Raw genomic sequence first — 26,419 nt, forward strand, 5'->3', positions numbered from 1 at the left:
GGTTGTTTGTTTGTTTCGGGGCAATTTCTCCAAATTGGTTTAATTTTGTGCATACCTTGAGAGAAATGAACCTCATTTGTAAGCCATGGTATATTGAGGATCATCTCAATCTCTCAAATTTACTGGTAATGCCTTTCTTAGTACTTGCATTATATCAAAGAGAGCCTCCTTCTAGAGTTCATAAGGTGTAACCTTAACAGGCAACATATGAAGATGCACTTTAAAAACCTTCTCAATCAGACCAGTCTCTTGTGAGCACCTTGGTCTGTCTCCTTTGTTCTGCAGTTAGCCTTCTCTTGTGGGTGCCCTCAAGTCCCTGTCTTTGGACCATCCAAGACCTGCCAGCCACCAGAACTCAAAGACTCAATCTGAGGGGGAGGTGGCCAGTGTAGAGCAATTGGCTCAGGAACCAATGCTATTTTAGATCTAATTCTTAGTGGAACGCAGGATTTGGTGAGAGAGGTAACAGTGGTGGGGGCACTTGGCAATAGTGATTATAACATGATCAAATTGGGGGTGTGGCCTAGGTACTGATCAAGATGGCCACATAACAAATAAGCTCTGGATCTTTCTTCTGGATTAAGGCCCTGTGTGTTATTTTTGGACATAATTTTAGGAATCTTTTCCCCCTCTTGATCTTTGAGTATGTCAAGGTAAGCAACACAAAATCAATGCGGCTTTTTAAATCACTAGTGACATTAAAAGGTCGAAACTTGATCCTCTGTCTCCTGTTAAAATAACAGCTGCTAAGGATACTCCAGAGCTGTTAGCCCCTACTATGGCAGAGCTTCTTACCTTGAAGGAAATGCTCACAGCTAACAGTGATGAAGTTCAAACCTTTAAGCAGGAGCTTAAGGGAATATCAGCACAGATCTCCTCCTTCCATCAAAGAGCAGAAGAGGTGGAAAATAGGGTTTCTCAACTGGAGGACAAAGTAAGTGCGACGGACAAGATAGGAAAATCTTGGCTGAGATGAATTGTGACTTGGAGGAGTCAAACAAAAGGAACAAGAGAAATAACTTGCGTCTGCTTGGCCTACCGGAAAGTGCAGAGGGACAAGACCCGGTCAAATTTATCAAAGTGTTTTTTCCCCAAATACTTCAACTTTCCTTTTCATGACTGTTTGAGGTAGAAAAGGTGCATTGGATTATTGTTTCGGCCTCTCAATCTGTGAAATATCTCAGGCCTTTCATTGTCAAGATCTTGCATTATCCACAAGCCCTTGCTGTCTTACATGGGGTGAAAGCAAAATCGCCTATGTGCTGGCAGGGCCATAGGCTACTTGTGGTCGCTGACAGTCAAATCTACGGCAGCGTGCAGAAAACAATTTTTGGCATTTGGCCACAGTTACGATCACTGGGTGCCCAATTTGGCATCTTTTATCCCGTGCGGATGTGCGTGACACTTGGAATTTTACAGATCCGCTGACCTGCGCAAGTTTCTAAATGATCACACTTCTACAAGAAAGGATATGCGCTGATTCTGTTCAGAACAGTCTTCAGGTTTGGAAATTTCTTTGTTCATGGAGGATTGGTAGATATGCTACTGGACACAAGGAGGTCCATATTCAAAATACATTTAGAAGGATAACGTAATAGTTATCCGTTTAAATGACTTACCCAACTATATTCCGAATTTATCTTCCTAAATTCTGTTGCGACCGTTGGTCTGCGACGGCTTCGCCCCGCCTACCTCACTCTTCTTGCGGCTCCTCCTGCTCACCTTGGATTACTGGCTGCTGCGGCGTCTGCCGACCTCTCCGGCGTCCTCAGACCGGCTTTGGTGCTGCTTCCCGCCATGCTCCTCCAAGGTACCATAGGGCGCGCGCACACTGCCCTCATCTTTATTTCCTCGTTGGCGCGAACCTCAGGGGCGTCCCCATGAGATGACATCACGCTGCCTGGATATTTAAGCCTACAACTTTTGCTAGCTAATCGAGTTAGCAACCGGAATTCTACAGATGGGATTCGCTCTCCGTACCGAAGCTGCTCTGCCACTCCAGTGTTATCTGGAACTCTTATTGCTAACGGGGTACCTGCTCCTCGGGGGCCTCTTCTGCTTCTTTCAGGTGCTATCAGGAAACCGGAACTCGCTCCTTGAGGGCCCATGTTCCCTGAGTCGCTGCCTGCATCTACAACCCTTTCTACTTGGAAGACTTCACTAACAGTTTTCATCTGTGAGTACAACTACCATCTATTCCACAGTACTGCTTCCCTGGAACCAGGTATTCGCTCCTCAAAGGCCTGCCCTCTGTTCCAGTGCCAGACCTCTCGTCTAGTGGAATTGCTGTGTGAGTACAATACCACTGAGTCTCTCTACTTTAAGGGATCAGGTACTCGCTCCTCGAGGGCCTGCTCTCCCTATCTTGGAGCTTCTCCTATTCTACCTGGAACTCTGTATGTTTCTCACGTGGATGAGACCTGGGACTCTGTATGTTTCAATGCGTGGATGAGACAATGGTGCAGGGAAGAGGGATTCAGCTTTGTAAGGAACTGGGGAAACTTTTGGGGAAAGGGGAGACTTTTCCGAAAGGATGGGCTCCACCTTAACCAGAGTGGAACCAAGCTGCTGGCACTAACTTTCAAAAAGGAGATAGAGCAGCTTTTAAACTAGAACAAGGGGGAAAGGCGACAGTCACTCAGCAGTGCATGGTTCGGAGAAATGTATCCTTAAAGGATACTAATGAAACAGGAGAGTTAGGGCATCCCAACAGAGAGGTTCCATTAAATGCAAACATAGTTCATATGCCTATATGTAACAAATCACCAAAGCTAATGAGTTCCGAATTATCCCAAACAACTGAAAAGCAAGTTGTTAAAACAAGCAAAAACCACACTTTGAAATGTCTGTATGCCAATGCCAGAAGTCTAAGAAGTAAGATGGGAGAGTTAGAGTATATAGCAGCAAATGATGAGATTGACATAATTGGCATCACAGAGACTTGGTGGAAGGAGGATAACCAATGGAACAGTGCTATATCAGGGTACAAATTATACTGCAATGATAGGGAGGATCAACTTGGTGGGGGTATGGCACTTTATGTCCGGGAGGGTATAGAGTCCAACAGGATAAAGATCATACAAGAGACTAAAGTAGAATCTATATGGGTAGAAATCCCATGTGTGTTGGGTAAGAGTATAGTGATAGGAGTATACTACCGTCCATCTGGACAAAATGGTCAGATAGATAATAAAATGCTAAGGGAAATCAGGGAAGCAAACCAATTTGGCAGTGCAATAATAATGGGAGATTTCAATTACCCCAATATTGACTGGGTAAATGTAACATCAGGACTTGCAAGAGACAAAGTTTCTGGATGTAATAAATGATTGCTTCATGGAACAATTGGTTCAGGAGCCAACAAGAGAGGGAGCTATTTTAGATTTAATTCTTAGTGGAACGCAAGATTTGGTGAGAGAAGTAACGGTGGTAGGGCCACTTGGCAACAGTGATCATAACATGATCAAATTTAAACTAATAACTGGAAGGGGGACAATAAGTAAATCTGCAGCTCTAACACTAAATTTTAAAAAGGGAAACTTTGATAAAATGAGGAAAATAGTTAGAAAAAAACTGAAAGGTGCAGCTGCAAAGGTTAAAAGTGTTCAACAGGCATGGACATTGCTTAAAAATACAATCTAGAGGCGCAGTCCATATGTATTCTGCGCATTAAGAAAGGTGGAAGGAAGGCAAAATGATTACAGTCATGGTTAAAAGGTGAGGTGAAAGAGGCTATTTTAGCCAAAAAAACATCCTTCAAAAATTGGAAGAAGGACCCATCTGAAGAAAATAGGATAAAACATAAGCATTGTCAAGCTAAGTGTAAAACATTGATAAGACAGGCGAAGAGAGAATTCAAAATGAAATTGGCCATAGAGGCAAAAACTCATAATAAAAACTTTTTAAAATATATCCAAAGCAAGAAACCTGTGAGGGAGTCGGTTGGACCATTAGATGACAGAGGGGTTTAAAGGGGCTCTTAGAGAAGATAAGGCCATTGCAGAAAGACTAAATGAATTCTTTGCCTCCGTGTTTACTAATGAGGATGTTGGGGAGATACCAGTTCCGGAGATGGTTTTCAGGGGTGATGAGTCAGACGAACTGAACGAAATCACTGTGAACCTGGAAGATGTAGTAGGCCAGATTGACAAAATAAAGAGTAGCAAATCACCTGGACCGGATGGTATGCATTCTAGGGTTCTGAAGGAACTAAAAAATGAAATTTCTGATCTATTAGTTAAAATTTGTAACCTATCATTAAAATCATCCATTGTACCTGAAGACTGGAGGGTGGCCAATGTAACCCCAATATTTAAAAAAGGCTCCTGGGGCGATCCGGGTAACTATAGACCAGTGAGCCTGACTTCAGTGCCGGGAAAAATAGTGGAAACTATTCTCAAGATCAAAATCGTAGAGCATATAGAAAGACATGATTTAATGGAACATAGTCAACATGGATTTATCCAAGAGAAGTCTTGCCTAACAAATCTGCTTCATTTTTTTTGAAGAAGTTAATAAACATGTGGATAAAGGTGAACCATTAGATGTAGTGTATTTGGATTTTCAGAAGGCGTTTGACAAAGTCCCTCATGAGAGGCTTCTACGAAAACTAAAAAGTCATGGGATAGGAGGCGATGTCCTTTCGTGGATTACAAACTGGTTAAAAGACAGGAAACAGAGAGTAGGATTAAATGGTCAATTTTCTCAGTGGAAAAGGGTAAACAGTGGAGTGCCTCAGGGATCTGTACTTGGACTGGTGCTTTTCAATATATTTATAAATGATCTGGAAAGGATGATACAAAATTATTCAGAGTAGTTAAACCACAAGCAGACTGTGATACATTACAGGAGGACCTTGCAAGACTTGAAGATTGGGCATCCAAATGGCAGATGAAATTTAATGTGGACAAGTGCAAGGTGTTGCATATAGGGGAAAAAACCCATTGATGTAGTTACACAATGTTAGGTTCCATATTAGGAGCTACCACCCAGGAAAAAGATCTAGGCATCATAGTGGATAATACTTTAAAATCGTCGGCTCAGTGTGCTGCAGCAGTCAAAAAAGCAAATAGAATGTTAGGAATTATTAGGAAGGGAATGGTTAATAGAATGGAAAATGTCATAATGCCTCTATATCGCTCCATGGTGAGACCACACCTTGAATACTGTGTACAATTCTGGTTGCCACATCTCAAAAAAGATATAGTTGCGATGGAGAAGGTACAGAGAAGGGCAACCAAAATGATAAAGGGGATGGAACAGCTTCCCTATGAGGAAAAGCTGAAGAGGTTAGGGCTGTTCAGCTTGGAGAAGAGACGGCTGAGGGGGGATATGATAGAGGTCTTTAAGATCATGAGAGGTTTTGAATGAGTAGATGTGACTCGGTTATTTTCACTTTCGAATAATAGAAGGACTAGGGGGCATTCCATGAAGTTAGCAAGTAGCACATTTAAGACTAATTGGAGAAAATTCTTTATCACTCAATGCACAATAAAGCTCTGGAAATTGTTGCCAGAGGATGTGGTTAGTGCAGTTAGTATAGCTGGGTTCAAAAAAGGTTTGGATAAGTTCTTGGAGGAGAAGTCCATTAATGGCCATTAATCAATTTTACCTAGGGAATAGCCACTGCTATTAATTGCATCAGTAGCATGGGATCTTCTTAATGTTTGGGTAATTGCCAGGTTCTTGTGGCCTGGTTTTGGCCTCTGTTGGAAACAGGATGCTGGACATGATGGACCCTTGGTCTGACCCAGCATGGCAATTTCTTATGTTCACTGTGTACTCATAACTCTCAGTCTCTTTCCACTACAGCACAGCCAAGCAGAGGATTTGCTGTTCCAGCGTCCTGTGTGATACTTGCCCAGCCAGGCTCAACATCTACTACTCACTACTGCCACCTCTGGTGGTTTCCCAAACTGTTTAAATGAAGATTCAAATCTGTGTTTGTGTGTCCAGAGTCTAGCCTGACACCGTGGTCCCTCACGGGACTGCCCCCATGGGCGTGGCCAGCTGCGACAGTGTCCAAGGATCCACCCAAACATCAATAACCATAACAAATTCTAGCCAGCTAATATTTTAGGTGGCTACAATTTAGTCAGATAATTTGAGGGTGTTACGGGGGCATAACTGGGAGGAATTGAGATAGCCAGCTAACTTACGGGCCGATACATAAAAAAGTGCGGGAGAGCCGGCGAGCACCCGCTCTCCCGACGTGCACACAGGCCACTCTCCTGTGTGCGTGATTTAGTATTGGCCCGCATGCACATGAGGGCCCGTGGTAAAAAGAGGTGCTAGGGACACTAGCACGTCCCTAGCGCCTCCTTTTTGACAGGAGCGGCGGCTGTCAGTGGGTTTGACAGCCGACGCTCAATTTTTCTGGCATCGGTTCTTCAGCCCGCTGTCAGCTATAGGCTTGGAAAACGGACGCCGGCATAATTGAGCATCCCTCTTCCGATCTGTGGGCTGATTTTTAATGTTTTAAAAATTTTTTTATTTTTGGGACCTCCGACTTAATATCGCTATGATATTGTCGGAGGGTGTACAGAAAAGCAGTTTTTTCTGCTTTTCTGTACACTTCCCCGGTGCCGGCTGAAATTAATGCCTGCCTTTGGCAGGAGTTAATTTCTGAAAGTAAAATGTGTGGCTTGGCTGCACATTTTACTTTCTGAATCGCGCGGGAATAACTAATAGACCCATCAACATGTGTTTGCATGTTGCGGGCGCTATTAGTTTCGGGGGGGGGGGGGGGTTGGCCGCGCGTTTTCGACGTGCTATTACCCCTTACTGTATAAGGGGTAAAAATAGCGTGTCGAAAACGCAGGCTCCACAGCACTGTACTGTATTGGCCTGTTAACCTGCTATCTCCAATATTCAGAGTTAGCTGGTTAACTTAACTGGCTAACTCTGGTCGGGTCAAAAAGCTGTCCTAAAGTTAGCTGGCTATAGTTAGCCGGCTAATTACTTAACATAGCTAGCTATATTCAATTGTACGGCTGCACTACTGAATATGCCACCAAAGTTAGCCAGATAAGTTTACCGGCTAACTTTGTTATCCAGACTGTGTCTAAATATAGACCGCTGAGTATTTCTGTTTTTCTTCTCAACTTCTACATCACTGGCAACATTTTTACTTTTGATTTGTGGACTCACAATACACTGCTCTGAGTATGGATACATTTCTTTCTTGGCATTACCTGTTTTAAATGAAAATTGGACTCTTTTTTGAACCTAGTGTTTTATTGATATGACTTTCATTTGGTTACATATTTGCCTTTTTTCTCCTATATATGATTTTCTTACAGGGCTTGTGATAATTGCTTTTCTTGTTTGCTGGAGCTGATCTTTGCTGACCATCATTTTCTACCTCTTTGTGCTATCTTGCATAGGCTCGGCGACGCACGCAAGCCCCGGGACGCGTGTATGTCCCAGGGCTTGAAAAAGGGAGTGGGGCGTGGGTGGGGTGCTTTGAGGGGGGCGGCCATTTGCCGCTGTGCCCGGGATTGCGGGCCAGCGGGCGCCGGCGCGCGTAACCTACGCCTGCCTGGAGGTAGGTGCAACTTCGCGAACAAAAGTAAGGGGGTGGTTTTAGATAGGGCTGGGGGGCGGGTTAGGTAGGGGAAGGGAGGGGAAGGTGGGGGTGGCAGAAAGAAAGTTCACTCCGAAGCCGCTCTGATTTCTGCCCCTGCACGCGCATGTTATAAAATCGGACGTAGATTTGTGCGCGCCGGGTTGCGTGCACAAATCTACGCCCGCGCCTAAGTTTTAAAATCTGGCCGAATGATTGCTTAATAAGCCCAGTGATATTGATACTTAATCAAAAATCAGATTTTCAGGAAAGGTGGGTGCATGAAATACTGGAATCAAGGACCACTAAATTTTAAGTTGTTAATGAATATGCTCCATCTTCTGAATATCCAATATTTTTCTCAAGAACTTTCTGAAATAGTTCTCTCATTGGCTAGAGTCCCTACTATCACGGGGGGGAGACTTTAACCTGGTCTTGTACCTACGGATGTATAGGCAATCATGTAATTCATTATTTTTGTCACGTTCACATACAATACTAATGGGGCTATTGAAGTCAGATGCTTCGCTGATCTCTGGAGATTATGTCACTCCACAAATAAGGATTATACCTTTTTTCTCATGCATATCAATCCTATTCTAGAACTGATTATTTTTTATCTGTCTCCTTCCCTTTCTTATAAGTGCGGATATTGGAAATATCATAATTTCCAAGTATGCTGGTATTTCCTTAGTATTATCTATACATTTAGCGAAAACACATCCTTCCTTGTGGCGTCTTAAGCCTCCTTTTTAGGGAAAGATGACTCACAATGAGTTGACTATTGCCATAGAAAATTATTTTTACTTTAATGATCTTTGTTCATTCCCATGTGGTCAAGTGGGATGCTTTTAAGGCTACACTTCGAAGTGTTATCATTAGTTACGTGGCAAAATGCAATAAGCAACGAACAGTGGAACTAGAACGGGAAGCTCATATACGGGATTTGGAAAATAGATCCAAGTCCTTTATATCCTCTGCATCCCTTTTGGACTGCGTAAGCTCAAATAACAGTACAATACCTTGTTAAGTCACAGGGCCGGTAAGTCTATTTTCATAAGAAAGCTGAATTATTATTCTTATAATAATAAGGCAGGTCATTTTTTAGCTCTATATCTGCATGGGAAGTAGGGCAGGAGAAGGATCAGTACCATAACTGATAATCATAATCAGCAGTTTTTTTTAATGATGATATCCTTAATTGCTTTAAAGAATTTTACTCAACACTTGTACACTTCTGAATCTTCCAATTCTGATTCTGCATGGTCTCTCTTTTTATCTAAATTAAAAGGTCCTTCTCTTTCAGCTTGTCAAAGAGAGAAACTAGAGATGCCTATTAGTGATCAAGAATTCTGCAGGCTATACGCTCTTTACAATCTGGCAAGGTTCTGGGTGGGGATGGGTTAATAGATTTTTTTTTTAAATGTTTCAGCTCAGGTTTGGTCCCTAAATTGTCTTCTCTTTATCAAGAATGTTTTGTCAAAGGACAGATGTCTGGTACTTTTGCGGAAGCACTTAGGGTGGTTCTGGAAAAGCCTGGCAGAGAATCAAAGTATGTTAAAAACTATAGACTCATTTCATTAATTAACGTAGACTGTAAAATATATGCAAGGATACTAGCTATAAGATTAATTTCAGTGCTGGGAAGTCTGATTCATACTGACTAAACTGGGTTTATGAAGGGTCAATATTCCTCGAATAATACTTGCCTTTTTTGCATTTGTTACATGGTGCCAAGCAGGTGGATTACCCAACATTTGTATTATCACGATACCGAAAAAGCCTTTGATAAAGTGGAGTGGGTTCATTTGTTTAGGACCATGGAATGGATGGGGTTCGCCCCTAGTTTCCCTAGAATGGTTAAAATTTTATATAGTGCTCCTATAATTCTGTTTCCTCTTTGGGTCGGGGCATCTGACGGTTGTCCACTGTCCCTGCTTTCTTCAACATAGCTTTAGAACTCCTGGCCATTACCTTCCACCAATCCCTCCTTATTTCGGATATTACTTTTGGGGCTCAGGAACATAAACTTTCTTTATATGCAGACGATGTGCTACTATAGCTCTCTTTTCCTGACAAGATTATTCCTTCTTTATATTGTCTGATCAATCAATTTGGTAAATTTTCTGGATATAAAATAAACTGGACAAAGTCAGAGGTCATAACTTTAAACATCCATTACCAGAAAGCAATGCTTTCTGGCTTTCCTTTTTAGTGGAAGATTACAGGCCTGAAATATTTAGGTCTTCAATTCACTTTGGGGTAGATTTTATAAAAGTACGCGCAAGTATCTTTTAAAATCCGGGGTCGGCGCGCGCAAGCCTGCGCAAAATCGGCAGCCTGCGCGCACCGAGCCGCACAGCCTGCCTACATTCCCTCCACCCCCCTCCACCCCCCTGCACCTTTCCCCTCCCTTCCCCTAACTAACCCGCCCCCCGGCCCTGACTAATTCCCCCCCCTACCTTTATCGCGTAAGTTATGCCTGCCTGAGGCTCCAGTTACAGCATTGTGTGTCTTCAGGGAAAATTGCTCTCTCCATCCTTTCTGCAGAACCTGAGGTTATGACTATTTGTAGGAAAGTGGTAGCACTGGACACTTTGCTTCTGGTTTCTTTAAAGAACTAAAAAGGTTTCATCAGTTTCCTCTAGTGGGATTGAGAAAGTATGGGAGCATGAGCTGAATGTGGTTATACCTGCTGAGATGTGAATATTATTGGGATAGGGTACTGAAGAGCTCTCTATCTGCATCTTTTTCCCAATCCAATTTTTAGTTAGCTCATTGATAATTATGGTCCCCAGTCTGACTACATAGACTGGATCCCGCTATATCTCCTAACTGTTGGTTTAGTAATTCTGAACTGGGCACCTTAGATCAGTGGTTCTCAACCTTTTTTCGGCCGGGACACACCTGACAGATGGTTCTCAAGTGCGTGACACACTTGACATGTGACCATCACGGGACAAAATGTAAATATACATTCTGCATCCTCAGGAACCACGTCGACCCCCAAAAATGGGTGCAGAGCAGAACTAGGGCATTATCCGTACAGCTCACCATACAAAAAAAGATATTCTGGATCTGATGACATCTCAGTAAAAGCAAAACAAACTCTTTATACTGGCAGGCACAATACCCCTCCTTATGAAAAGACAGTAATTTACCACTACAAATATTTAACCAGGCCCTAAACACTAATACACCTCCTATTGGGAAAACAGAGCAAGCCAAGCTTTTATAGATACCCACTTAGAAATAATTGTAAAACTATACTAATAAATGTTACAAAACAGCTGATGAACAGAATAACATCCAACAATTAAAAACTTATAAAAATTAATAAAAAATGTCTAAATATCAAAATATTTCAAAACAGCAGACACATCACATAATACGCAATAATTAAAATGGCAGTCAATCAAGAAAAATAAACTTAAAGAGCTGCCTTTACTTACCCTCTCCAGCAACTCTCCTACTCCTTTCCCTTGCAGACCAATAGCACTCACCAGAAGCAGCAGTGGCTGCTAAAGCTATGTCCTCACAGTCCTCTTCCTTAAGGCCCACAACCAGTCACAACCAGCCTCTGCTCATACAGACTAGTAACTTCCCTAACTAGTATCTCTTCCTCACACACACACACACACCAGTCACCTCCCTGACCAGTCTTTGTTTCTCTCTCTCACACACACACACCAGTCACCTCCCTGACCAGTCTCTCTCAATCACACACATGCTCTCTCACTTACATACAATCTCACACATACTCTGTCACTTACAACCACACACACACTGCCACTCATGCACCCATTGTACCACACACACACACTGCCACTCATGCACCCATTGTATCACACACACAAGCTCTCACTCATGCACCCAGGCACCCATTCTATCACAGGCACACACACAAAGCTGCCACTCACCACCCAGGCACCCATTCTACCACAGGCACACACACAAAGCTGCCACTCACCACCCAGGCACCCATTCTATCACAGGCACACAAGCTCTCACTCATGCAACCAGGCACGCATTCCAACACACACACACACACACACACACAAAAAGCTGCCACTCACGCACCCAGGCACCCATTCTAACACACACACAAAGCTGCCACTCACCACCCAGGCACCCATTCTATCACAGGCATACAAGCTCTCACTCATGCAACCAGGCATGCATTCCAACACACACACACACACACACACACACACACACACACACAAAGCTGCCACTCACGCACCCAGGCACCCATTCTAACACACACACAAAGCTGCCACTCACCACCCAGGCACCCATTCTATCACAGGCATACAAGCTCTCACTCATGCAACCAGGCATGCATTCCAACACACACACACACACACACACACACACACACACACACAAGCTCTCACTCATGCACCCAGGCACCATTTCTAGCACAGGCACACAAGCTCTCACTCATGCACCCAGGCACCCATTCTACCACAGGCACACAAGCTCTCACTCATGCACCCATTCCACCACACACACAAAGCTCTCACTCATGCACCCAAGCACCCATTCTACCACAGACACACAAGCTCTCACTCATGCACCCATTCTACCACAGACACACAAGCTCACATGGAGCCTCTTCTCAATGTTTGGCCCAATAAGCCTGGCCTCCACTTCTCAGCTGCCTCTGGCTTGACCTCCTGCATGCACATCTCTCCAGCCGCCTCCTGTGGTGCGCAGGGCCTCTCAGCTCTTCAGATGTCGGCAGCGGCGCACAGCGTCTCTACATTCTTCGGCCCCGCTGGCGTCAGTGCGCAGGTCTCTTCATTCTTCGGCCCCGCTGGCGTTGGCGCGCAGGTCTCTTCATTCTTCGGCCCCGCTGGTGTCAGCGTGCAGGTCTCTCCGCTCTTCAGCCGCTGCCGGCGGCACGCAGGTCTCTTCATTCTTCGGCCCCACTGGTGTCGACGCACAGGACTCTCTGCTCTTCAGCCGCTGCCGGTGGCGTCGGGGCACACGTCTCTCCGCTCTTCAGCCGCCAGCAGCGGCGCGCAGCGTCTCTTCTTTCTTCAGCCCCGCCGGCCTGGCCTCCAGCAGTGGCGCGCAGCATCTCCCCATTCTTCAGCCCCGCGCCTGGGGAGAAGGGAAGCAGAAGCGGGGCAGTGGAACACCAGGAGCCGCGACACACCTGCCGGTGCTTGGCGACACACTGGGATGTCGCGACACACCGGTTGAGAACCACTGCCTTAGATCATATTACATTTTTCTATAATAATGTACAGCCGTTTTGGAAAAATGTGTGGAATACTGTATCCAACATACTAGACTTGGATACTTCCCTTTCTTATTACATTGTTATCCTGAAAGCTTCTCTACTATATGTGGATAACTCTCAATCCCCCCGCCTCTTAATGTGAACCATCTATCTTGCGCATTCCTAATAGACCATCATAATAGGCGTCATTGTGTGGCAATCCATGCCTGTCAATCACTCTGCCTTATGTTTAATCATAGGTCAGTCCGTAATACTTTTTTTTAAGGATTTTTATAGTGCTATAGTGCTCCGTGTATTTAAAATACTTAAAATGTCCACTGTGCTATTAACACCTTTAACCAAGCATATTGTATCTTCTCAGTTCTTAATACTCAGTGCTTTGGTACTTAGCTTTTAGTTGCACAATCACAACTTCTGCCCAAATTGCTCCAATCGGATGATCCAGCAATGTGACCGATACCACATTACTGAGTCTGTGCCCAACGCTGTACAGGTTTCGGACGGTGTCGTCCTTCCTCAAGGGCAAAATTCGTTACTGCATCAACATGGCTCTCGGCGTTTTTTCATACTTCTCATGCTTCTCTACTATACCATCAACTTAATTATACTGAAAGGATTCTTTTGAATGTTTTACTATCCCTTGCATAACAATATGTTTTGGGGTGCTAGAAGGACTGTTCTTTCTTAAATGTAACATTCTGGTGTAACACAGAATTCTTATCCATAAATATGATACGGCAGCAGCTGGTAAAACAAATTGAGCCTTTGTGGTATCTAGAATTTGGTACCCTGTTCAAGGCTATCTTAATAATTTGTGATTTTTTAAAATGACTTTCTCATCCCTCTTACCCAACATTGTCTGACATATGATTCTTTCATATTCCTCTCGATGTATGTGTTATATGTAATTCACTAGGCTGCGTTAATTGTTGTATTGTTTTTTTTTATTGCAATCTATGCATTACAATCTATGTTTTTGTATGTACATATCCTAAAACTAATTGAATAACATGATCAAATTTGAATTAATGGCTGGTAGGGGTCAATAAGTAAATCTACAGTTCTAGCACTAAATTTTCAAAAGGGAAACTTTGATAAAATGAGGAACATAGTTAGAAAAAAACTGAAAGGTGTAGCTACAAAGGTTAAGAGTGTACAAAGGTGTGGACACTGTTTAAAAATATCATCTTAGAAGCGCAGTCCAGATGTAATTCATACATTAAGAAAGGTGGAAGGAAGGCCAAATAACTGCCAGCTTGGTTAAAAGGTGAAATGAAAAAGGCTGTTTTAGCCAAAACATCTCCCTTCATAAATAAGAATAAGGATCCTTCTGAGGAAAATAGTAAGAGGTTTAAGCATTGGCAAGTTAAATATAAAACATTGATAAGACAGGCTAAGAGAGAATTTGAAAAGTTGGCTGTAAAGGCAAAAACTCATAATAAAAGCTTTTTAAAATATATTCAAAGCAAGAAGCCTGACAAGGAGTTGGTTGGACAGTTAGATGATAGAGGGTCTAAAGGGGCACTTAGGGAAGATAAGACCATCACGGGAAGGTTAAATGAATGCTTTGCTTCGGTGTTTAAAAATGAAAATGTTGAGGATATATCTATTACAGAGACTGTTTTCAAGGGTGATGATTCAGATGAACGGAACAAAATCACAGTGAACCTGGAAGATGTAGTATGCCAGACTCACAAACTGAAGAGTAGCAAATCGCCCAGATCAAATGATATACACCCTAGAGTTCTGAAAGAACTCCAAAACGAAATTTCAGATCTATTACTTGGAATTTGTAACCTATCATTAAAACTGTCCATTGTACCTGAAGACTGGAAGGTGGTCAATGTAACCCCAAATATTTAAAAAGAGATCCAGGGATGATTCGGGAAACTATAGACTAGTGAGGCTAACTTCAGTGCCTGGAAAAATCGTGGAAATTATTTTAAAGAAAAAAATCACAGAACATATAGATAGAAATGATTTAACAGGACAAAGCCAGCATGGACATACCTAAGGGAAGGCTATTTTAACCAAAAGATCTTCATTCAAAAACTGGAAGAAGGATCCAACAGAAGAAAATGGGATAATGCATACACATTGGCAAGTTAAATGTAAGACATTGATAAGACAGGCTAAGAGAGAATTTGAAAAAAAGTTGGCCGTGGAGGCAAAAACTCACAGTAAAAACTTTTAAAAATATATACAAAGCAGAAAGCCTGTGAGGGAGTCAGTTGGACCGTTAGATGATTGAGGGGTTAAAGGGGCACTTAGAGAAGATAAGGCCATTGTGGAAAGATTAAATGATTTCTTTGCTTCGGTGTTTACTGAAGAGGATGTTGGGGAGGTACCCGTACTGGAGAAGGTTTTCATGGGCAATGATTCAGATGGACTGAATCAAATCACGGTGAACCTAGAAGATGCGGTAGACATGATTGACAAACTAAAGAGTAGTAAAATCACCTGGACCGGATGGTATACACCCCAGAGTTCTGAAGGAACTAAAAAATGAATGTAACCTATCATTAAAATCATCCATTGTACTTGAAGACTGGAGGATAGCAAATGTAACCCCAATATTTAAAAAGGGCTCCAGGGGCGATTCAGGAAACTACAAACCGGTTAGCCTGACTTCAGTGCCAGGAAAAATAGTTCTAATCATCAAAATCACAGAACATATAGAAAGACATGGTTTAATGGAACAAAGTCAACATGGCTTTACCCAAGGCAAGTCTTGCCTCACAAATCTGCTTCACTTTTTTGAAGGAGTTAATAAACATGTGGATAAAGGTGAACCGGTAGATGTAGTATACTTGGATTTTCAGAAGGAGTTTGACAAAGTTCCTCACGAGAGGCTTCTAGGAAAAGTAAAAAGTCATGGGATAGGTGGCGATGTTCTTTCATGGATTGCAAACTGGCTAAAAGACAGGAAACAGAGAGTAGGTTTAAATGGACAATTTTCTCAGTGGAAGGGAGTGGGCAGTGGAGTGCCTCAGGGATCTGTATTGGGACCCTTACTTTTCAATATATTTATAAATGATCTGGAAAGGAATACGACAAGTGAGGTAATCAAATTTGCAGATGATACAAAATTGTTCAGAGTAGTTAAATCATAAGCAGATTGTGATAAATTGCAGGAAGACCTTGTGAGACTGGAAAATTGGGCATTGAAATGGCAGATGAAATTTAATGTGGATAAGTGCAAGGTGATGCATATAGGGAAAAATACCCCATGCTATAGTTACACAATGTTAGGTTCCATAAAAGGTGCTACCACCCAAGAAAGAAATCTAGGCGTCATAGTGGATAGCACATTGAAATCATTGGTTCAGTGAGCTGCGGCAGTCAAAAAAGCAAACAGAATGTTGGGAATTATTAGAAAGGGAATGGTGAATAAAACGGAAAATGTCATAATACCTCTGTATCGCTCCATGGTGAGACCGCACCTTGAATACTGTGTACAATTCTGGTCGCCGCATCTCAAAAAAGATATAATTGCGATGGAGAAGGTACAGAGAAGGGCTACCAAAATAAGGGGAATGGAACAGCTCCCCTATGAGGAAAGACTAGAGGTTAGGACTTTTCAGCTTGGAGAAGAGACGGCTGAGGGGGGATATGATAGAGGTGTTTAAAATCATGAGAGGTCTAGAACGGGTAGATGTGAATCGGTTATGTACTCTTTCGGATAATAGAAAGATTAGGGGGCACTTCATGAAATTAACATGTGGCACATTTAAAACTAATCGGAGAAAGTTCTTTTTTACTCAACGCACAATTAAACTCTGGAATTTGTTGCCAGAGGATGTGGTTAGTGCAGTTAGTATAGCTGTGTTTAAAAAAGATTGGATAAGTTCTTGGAGGAGAAGTCCATTACCTGCTATTAAGTTGACTTAGAAAATAGCCACTGCTATTACTAGCAACGGTAACATGGAATAGACTTAGTTTTTGGGTATTTGCCAGGTTCTTATGGCCTGGATTGGCCACTGTTGGAAACAGAATGCTGGGCTTGATGGACCCTTGGTCTGACCCAGTATGGCATGTTCTTATGTTCTTACAAATGTGCTACATTTTTTGAAGGGGTTAATAAACATGTGGATAAAGATGAGCCAGTAGATATAGTATTTTAGATTTTCAGAAGGCTTTTGCAAACTACCTCATGAGAGGCTTCTAAGAAAATTAAAAAGGCATGGGATAGGAGGCAATGTACTTTTGTGTATTTAAACTGGTTAAAAGACTGGAAACAGAGTAGGATTAAATTGTCAGTTTTCTCAGTGGACAGAGGTAAGCAGTGCCTCAGTGATTTGTACTTTGACCGGTACTTTTTAACATATTTATAAATGATCTGGAAAGGGGAACTACAAGTGAGGTGATCAAATTTGCAGATGACACAAAATTATTCAGACTAGTTAAATCACAAGAGGATAGTGATAAACTGCAGGAAAATCTTGCGAGATTTATTTATTTATTTCAAGGCTTTTACATACCGAAGTATAGCAGATTGCCTTCACTCCGGTTTACATGGTAACAACTTAATACAATATAATAACATTGGGACAACTTATTATACTAGGAACGGTGTTCGGGTCATAGGTTTAAAGAGAGCAATGATTACAAACTGGAAATGAACATTTTTACAACAGACGAAATAATCATTTAAAAAGGGGGAGAACTTAAGCAGAGTTCATTGTTAGGTGAGGGGTACAAGATGACTTATTGTATCGGAGGGGCTTATCTGAGGGGTGGGACAAGGGGAGATGAGGATTGGAAGATTAGGTGTCCAAATGGCAGATGAAATTTAACAAGGACAAGTGCATATAGGGAAAATAGCCTATGCTGTAGTTACACAATGTTAGGTTTCATATTAGGAGTTACCGTCCAGGAAAAAGATCTAGGCGTTATAGTGGACAATACATTGAAATTATTGGCTCAGTGTGCTGCAGTGGTGAAAAAAGCAAACAATTTTAGGAATTATTAGGAAGGGAATGGCAAACAAAACTGAGAATGTCATAAAGCCTCTGTATCAGTCCATGGTGAATCCGCACCTTGAGTTCTGTATTCAATTCTGGTTGCCATATCTCAAAAAAAAAATACAAATGTTCTGGAAACGGTAGAGAGAAGGGCAACCAAAATAATAAAGGGGATGGCATGGCTCCCCTATTAGGAAAGGCTAAAGAGGTTAGGGCTATTCAGCTTGCAGAACAGATGGCTGAGGGAGGATATGATGGAAGTCTACTAGTGACTTTAGAATAGTTGCTAAATCTAAGGGAAGGAATGCTCTGTCCTGTAGGGAGTCTATCCATGCTCCAATATATTTGATTTTCTGGGTGGGAATTAAAATTGATTTCTCAGAGTTTATTAGGAATCGCAGGACCCGCAGAAGTTGTATTGATGTTTGCAACAAGATTAGTGCAGCTTCCTGGAAATATACTGTCAGCATTCAGTCGTCCACATAAGGTAAGACTTGAATGCCCTGTTGTCGCACATGTGCTACTACTAAAGCTAGGCACTTCATGAAGAATCTCAGTGCTGATGACAAGCCAAAGAGGAGCACTTTATGCTGGTAGTGAGAAGAATCTACTATAAAGCACAGGTAACGCCAGTGGGAGGGATGGATGAAGGGAAGGATTGTGTGAAGGGAATTAATTTTGAATTTCTCCCAGAGTATGTACTTGTTCAGGCTTCCAAAATCCAAGATGGATCTCAGTCCTCCAGATTTTTTGGGGATGAGAACATTTATTTATTTATTTATTTATTTATTATTTTTTATTTTATTTATTATTTTTATATACCGACATTCATCTCAATTGAGATATCACACCGGTTTACATTCAGGTACTGTAGGTATTTCTCTATCCCCAGAGGGCTTACAATCTAAGTTGAACACCTGGCCATGCAGATGTGAAGAAATTTGTTCTATTGCCCACTGATCGAGAAGAAACTACACCTCCAGGCAGAATTGTGTAGAGTGAGACACAACAAGTTTGAAGTCTGAATGATGAAAGTATATGGGAAAACAGGAGAAATGTAAGTGGTATAAACCTTCACGATTCTGAGAATCCAGCTATTTTTCATGGGGTTTTTTATTTTATTTTATTTATTTGATTTTTATTCTGCTTTTCAGCACTTCAAAGTGGATTACGATCAGCCTATCACCAGAGGGCTTACAATTTCAGGAGGTATTTTCAAAGGAGTGTAAATATAGCATACTATTACTTATATGGGTAAAACCTATGAAAAATTTAATGGCATATATTGTATCAATTTTCAAAAGTCCATTTACACATGTAAAGTGCATTTACACACGTAAAACCCTGATTTAAAAATCAGGTAATGGAGGATAAAGTGACTTGTCCAAGTTCACAAGAAGCAACACTGGGATTTGAACTCCAGTTTCCCTGGTTCATAGACCACTGCTCTAACCACTAGGTTACTGTTCCAGGTAGTGCTGGATTCTCTCTCCTGCAGGAGCGTTTGGTTGCTGGGTTCAGAAGGTGGTTAAAAACTTTGTCCAGGTTTGGGTTGGACTTGTTACCTGGCTTTTGGCTGACAGCATTCAAGTTGTCTGGGACGAGACAGAAGTTTCTGTTGCTGCGAAGTACAGGTGGCACTGGAATTGCTGTATGGGGCGTTGCTGGAAATATGATCTTTTACAAGAAAAGTAAGGACGCTTAATGGAAGGTTGCTGTTTTAGTCCCATGGAGAAGGAATGGACCACTGCATTCTGTTCCTTAATGTGTGCCACTGTTTCCTTGTGTTTTTCTCTGAAGAGATTGTCACAGAGGCAGGGCACATCTTCCAACATTTCGCTGACATCATCTCGAAGGCTCCTGGCTTTGAACCAGGCCACGATCCAAGCTCCAATGGAAGCTAAGGAGGAACATATGATAGTGCTAAATGCCTCCTAGACAGAACAAATCAGATGATATATACATTCTTCTGCATCTAAAAGTGGTTGACTGTATGCAATGCCAGTATCTCTAGCCAGAATAAAAGGCTTCATCTTTTGTATACAGTTATACAAGTACTGGACCATGTAGAAATGGTGGTTAGAAATCTTTGTAGTTAGCATGGAGTTTTGAAACATCTCTCTTTCAAAATGGTCTAGGAGCTGGCCAGAGTATTTTATATCGTAGATTTCTTTGGAGTTGATTCTACCATAACAGATTGATGGGGTAGATGCACGATTCCAAACCCTGGAAATTTTTGTACCCTGTATTTAAGATCAAGTTTCCTTGATACTGGGATGCAAGGAATAGGATTTTCCCATATTATCATTTGTAATTCTTGCAGAATTTGATGGATTAGAAAAGCTGCTGGCTCCACTGGTGTTTCCAGAATTTGGAAAAACCCCGTAATATTTGTGCAAGGGTCTTTTGTCCTTGCACATATTTACTGCTAGGGCTTTTCCCAGTTTGTTCAAAAGTTCTAAGTAGGAAAGTCTTCCAGGGGAGATGAGTGTTCTGGAAGTTGTGGAGCGGGTGTTGGATAGTATACCTGTCGAACCCTGTTCAGAGCCAAGAGATGAGGGAACACTAATCCAAGGTTCTAGTGTTGAAGATGCAACTAAGGAGGGGTCCTTAGTCACCTCAGAGGGACCTGGTATACATCCTCTCAGTGGCTCGAGTCCACTGAGAGAGACCATGGGCTACAAATGCCTTGGGGGAGGTTCTGAGGCATTTAATTGTGAACTGGAGACAGTGGAACTCCCTCTCATGGAGTAAAGTGGAGTAAAGTTGGAATCCTGGAAAGGAGATTTTGGATGGTACCCTTTTTTTCCTTAGCCACCAAAGATGTAAAGAAATCCTTAACTAACTCCACTACTAGGTCAAGTGGCTGATGTATCTTCTGACCTGCAGTGGGTAATGGAACATCCTCTTCTGAGACTAGGACTTGAATATCTTCCGGACTCTATAAAATTTGGGTCAGAGTTCAGCTAGAAATTTGAGGCACTAGACAGAAAGAGGGATCTGGTTTCTAGAAGCAGTCCTTGGCCTAGTAATTTTCTAGGGGAGATTGTTCTTGTGACTGGTGGAGGGAGAGGTAACATATCGCCCTCTGATCCCTTAAACTGACTTGTGTGACCCACATACAATTACATAGGGAGATGTGCAGCCCAATGTGTTGATGCTTCTGATGGTAGAGGCATCAAACACTGTGTAGAAGACTTTTGCGTCAATGATGTCGGAGACTTGCTTTGGTGCTGATGGAGGCCTATGCGCTGATATAGCTCTTTACGTTGATGGTGCTCCATGCAGTGATGGCACCAATGCTCCATGCGTCAACGGTGTTGTTGCACTCAAGCATCTATGCTTTTTCAACACAGAGAGCTCCAAGTATTCCATGGAGCACTTCTTCTTAGATGCATGTCACCTGTGCCTCCTCGATCCCAAGGATTCTGCCTCCTCGGCTAACAAGGCAGATATTTTAGAGAAGCTTCTGCTCAACTCCCTTCCCAGTGAAGCAGACTAGGTTGTATTTCGGGAGGAGGACCTGCTACAGTTTCTTCAAACCTTTTGTAGTTCCTCCATCTTGTAGGCCCTTGCTTTCTGCATATGTGGGGACATCCATCCACAGTTTTAACAACTGGCCAGGTCATAGTTAGGACCCAAGCAAATATAACAAAGCTCATGTCCATCTGTGATAAATATATATTTCTGTCAGAAATGCTGTCTTTAAATCCACTTACTGTGGCCTTCTTTCCTAACATTGTGAGAAAAAAATCCTCTTCTCTTTTTTGTAGAGGTAGCACTGAAAAGTGCTGTCTGAAAGGCTTCTAAAGCAGTAAGGCAAATTTTAAATAGAAAAAATATAGTTAGAAGAAAAAAATTAGAGAGATAGAGGTTCACATCCGTACTGTTGCTTGGATGAAAAAAGACTGAGGGGGCTCACAATGCAACACCCAAGAGGGAATTCCCACACATGCTTAGTACAGCAAAAGCTCTACTAGCTTGGAGATCAGGCCATTTGGTGCTAGCGAACGACATCACCCACATGGCATGGCCAATTCAGCCCTGCTGCTCAATGGAAAAAAACGAGTGCTCTACAGGGATCAAATCTGCAATACCTCACATACCAATGATATTTGTTTAGGTTAGGGAATTTTGTCTGTTGAGACAGACCTAGCTATGGATGTGAGCACCACACAGCCACAAGACAAAATCATGTCCTTCTGATGTTCCTGTATAACCCATCACCTCCATCTAGACCCTCCAAATACAATCACCTAGTTTTTGTTGGTAAAAACTGTTTAGCAGCTTTGGAGCTAGGCAATGTACAGCATGGAGGATTAACTTCAACCAACATATTTTGCTTAATTTTCAACTAAAGGTTTTACTTACTTTCAATCTTCTGATTAATAAAACCCAAAACATCTGCAAAATTATTGCTTATTTACCTTATGCTGCATCCAGTGAAATACTGTTTGAAGATCAACCTAAGAGCATTCTCTCTCTCTGTTGAAGCTATGATTGTTGTTGCCCAAACCTCGTAGGGCTCCTTTAAATGTCCAAAACTGCAGATCTTTTCTTTGATAAATTTGGACTGCAAAATCTATGTTAAAGTTTTAGCTGTTCGGCTTGCGGTGGTCCTGGGCGATTTAATCCAAAGTGATCAGATTGGATTTATGTGTGATAGACACTCTTTGGATAATATACGTCCATTATGTCACATACTACATTCAACTAAGCTAGTTGACTTCCTTCTACTTTCTCAAGATGCCGAAAAGGCTTTTGAGCAGTTGGAGTAGTCACATCTCGTGTGTGTCCTTGAATGGTTTAAGTTTGGTCACCAGTTTATTAGTATAGTGAATATTTTGTATAGTAATCAGACTGCCTGCTTTTTAGTGAATGGCCTCGTCTCTTTTTTTCTACTAGAGCGGGGTACTCGACAAGGCTGCTCACTGTCTCCTCTCCTATTTAATCTCGCCTTACAACCCTTAGCTATTGCCATTTGACAAGCACCCCAAATATCGAGCTTATTGCTTGGGCATGCCTATAAAATCTCTATTTATGCTGATGATATTCTTCTATATTTATCCTCTCCAGAACGGACAGTTCCTGACAAAATGTCTTTAATCACCTGTTTAGGGGAATTTTCTGGGTGTAAAATCAACTGGACAAAATCTGAGATTGTACCTTTGAGTGTCTATTGTTGCAATTTCGTTGAAATTCCGCTGGCTCCAAATACTTGGGAGTCAGGTTTGGTTTAGATCTGGATTCCTCTTTGCTAGTGAACTTTGAATTCTTACTATCTAAGGTTTGAGAAATCCGTAGTCGATGATCCCTGTTAATTTTATCATGGTGCGGAAGATACGAGTCCATTAACATGGTGGTTGCACCTTTAGTCTTTTATACTTTTAATAGGTTCCCTGTTCTGTTTCCTCACAGGTTTTATGCTTCCCTAGATAAACTGCTGATAGCATTTTTATGGAAAGGACGAGCACCTTGCACAGCCTTACAGAAATTAAAACTCCGCAAATCACTTGGGGGAGGGGTTAATTTTCCAGATTTTTTTTTTTATGTTGCTTTCATATTGAGACAAGGTTCAAGGCAGTTGACAATGAAACCTAGTGAAAGTGTTCCTGCCTGGCAGCTTCAATCATAACACCCTTGCAATTACTATATCTCCCTGCGTGTCTTCTTCCCAAACCTCTGAGGGTATTTCCATTTTGCACGCTATTTGCCGGGCATTTGTACTTTAAAGTTAATTGCAAATTGATCTAACTCGGCCTGAGTCGGGCACAAGTACAAAATATACGTCTGCTCTTAAATAAAGATCTAACTTGGACATTCCTTGGTGTCTAATCTACATTATTGCCTAAATGGCTTTTTTAGACAACCTACCCTCCTGTTTTACTGACTGCTTGAAATTAAATGATACCGGGCACATAGTGTCTGGCTTTTACAAAGTACTAGTTCAGGCTTTACCCCCTAAATTGTAGAGGAGTGGAACTGGTGTGGGAACGTGAACTGGCAACTACTTTACCTGCTACCCAATGGGAATACTTCTGGGGAACTGTAGTATGTTGCTCTTTGTCTGCTTCATTAACATAGTTTAATTTCTTTCTTGCTCCTCGTATATTTTTGACCATGTTTAAATTGCAAATCTGTATTGGTTCTGTTTAGCAAAGATAGGAAAGTTGTATTACCTTATGTATTACTGTCCTAATATAGAGACCTTCTGGTGTAAGATATGGGAGATTGTGAGTAAAATACGGAGTCTTAACCCGCCACTCTCTTATTCTATTGTCATTTTAAAAGGAATTATTTCCATAAGGCTATCATCTCCTGTTAGAATTCTGTTGAATATTTTACTGTCTCTTGCTTGTCAAAGTATTGTAGGCTGCTGGAAAGACTGTTCACTGCTTAATGTCATATTCTAGTGGAATACTGTCTGCCTCACACATAAATAAAAGGTGTCTGCACCTGAGAAGACTGAACGAGATTTTGTTGTATCTAAGATTTGGAGCTCTGTGCTAACATACACTGCCACTATATGATTTTGTATGACTTTTGGGGTTAACGTCCTTGCTAAAGGAACCTTTTTTGTTTACACTGTTACCAAGCTGATGTTCTTTTGTTGTATGGTTCTATATTGTTCCTGATGAACTTGTTCCTTGGGGGTTTTTTAAAAAATGTTTTTATGCATATAATTCAATAAAACTTTTGTGAACTTAAAAAAAAAAAAGAACGTTCTCTCTTTTTTCTCTTTTTTGCTTTTGAGGCTGCACATTTTACAGGCTGTCCAGTGAATATTCTGCATGCATTATAGGCTCATGGCTATTTACCCACTATAAGCAAACAAGCCTCTCCACATGAGCAGCACACATTCTATGTATTAAAGAACTACTAATGCAATGTTCATTTTGTTGGTGAAGACAAAAAAAAAAAAGAACAAAGAAGGCAGCATACTCTTTATTCTGCTTAGGAAACATACCTGTCTTTCATTAGCTGATAAAGATTTTCTTTCATATATTCAAAGACAAAATAGAGGTGGTCATTTTCTCTGATCACTTCCTTCAGTTTGATTACATTGGCATGATTAAGTTTCTTTAGAGACTGCAATATAACAAATAACATAAAACAAGTGATATTACCTGCTCTTTAACATTGCTACAAACAAATACTACACAGAATAATGCAAGCACTTCAAACCACAAAGTGTCTTTATCATTTTTATTCAACATGTTTAAACAGTGCAACAAAACAGAGACATTATGGCTGTGGTAAATCTCATGTTTAATTGACATCAGCTTATTGCAATGCCAGTTCTTACATATAGTATTTTTTTTTTTTAACAAAGAAAGAATCATTTTCAAGAGTGTGCATAACTCAATACAAACTTGCATAAGGAGGTGTCCCTAAAGTTTTGCCTGTAGTTTATAAATATTACAACAGGAGCCAAACAGTTTATAAAATATTGTATATCACACCCCTGAAAGTAAGTGAATGTGTATTCAGTATTTGAAAACTGCCCACCATTCATGTGGGTAAAAGTATGATCTTTGTTTCTCAAAGTGCATACTTTCACTTGTATTGTGTGCATTCAAAACTGCATTCTATGTTAGAGGTCAAGAAGTTCCTGGATCCACACCAATCATGATTAAGACCAGGGCTTTGCAATAAAATTGTATTACTACTGGTCAAAGACTTGAGAAGAAATCTGGACAAAGAGGTACCAAGGGTGCTTGTGCTCCTCAATCTCTTGGCAGCCTTCGATATGATCGATTAAGAAACATTGCTTCAAAGGCTGACAGAGATTAGGGTGATATAGTGGCAAGTTGGTTCCGATCTTTTCAGAAAGGTCTCAAATGGTTCATTGGGGCAATTCTTGTCTAGCCCTAGAAATATTCTCAGCTTTATAAATATTAAATACTACTATCACTATTACCAATTATTAGTTTGATTATGACACAAACCCTCACTACTCAAGCCCCCCAAAATTCACTAAAATGTGAAACATAATTAAGAATATTGAAAATCAATCAACATTTTTAAATGTCCTTTTCAAAATTGTCCAAGTTGAGTTTCACCAATGTTCACATATTATAAAGAAATAATTAGTCCATACTAGTAATATCCTCAGATGGACCACTTCTTAACAGGACCTCAATTTACAGATCATCAACCTAGATATAACAATGAAGACCTGCCTCAGTCGAAACAATCCCCAAGGGGGTCACATAAATGTTAAATGACAATGAAAGTAAATAATCCCGAGCATTCCGCAATTCCAAAGCCAAATATTGGAGAAAAATTTCATCCAGGAGAACAGATGAAATTCTGTCTTTACGCCTTTTTTTTTTTTTTTTTTTTTTTTTTAAGAGTCAGGCTAAAACTGTCCCATAGTCTCAACACTAGCCAAACTACCCAGTAAGACTGTATGGTCTACAGCAGTGGTTCCCAACCCTGTCCTGGGGACCCCCCAGCCAGTCGGGTTTTCAGGATATCCACAATGAATATGCATGAGAGAAAATTTGCATGTTATGGAGGCAGTGCATGCACATTTTCTCTCATGCATATTCATTGTGGATATCCTGAAAACGAGACTGGCTGGGGGTGTCCCCAGGACAGGGTTGGGAACCACTGGTCTACAGTGTCAAATGCTGC

At 41.4% G+C, this 26,419-nt stretch overlaps 1 protein-coding gene across 3 annotated transcripts in view; it reads right to left on the reverse strand.

Annotated features, from left to right (window-relative positions):
• Positions 1 to 26,419, reverse strand: part of MAK (male germ cell associated kinase) — a 218,254-nt gene that overhangs the window by 161,348 nt on the left and 30,487 nt on the right. For all 3 annotated transcript variants that reach the window (XM_029590648.1, XM_029590650.1, XM_029590649.1), the window contains exon 3: positions 24,747 to 24,868. In XM_029590648.1, coding sequence (XP_029446508.1) covers positions 24,747 to 24,868 — 122 coding nt within the window. The remainder of the gene's footprint in view (positions 1 to 24,746; positions 24,869 to 26,419) is intronic.

The sequence above is a fragment of the Rhinatrema bivittatum genome, chromosome 2, assembly GCF_901001135.1.
Source record: "Rhinatrema bivittatum chromosome 2, aRhiBiv1.1, whole genome shotgun sequence".
Lineage (NCBI taxonomy): Eukaryota > Metazoa > Chordata > Amphibia > Gymnophiona > Rhinatrematidae > Rhinatrema > Rhinatrema bivittatum.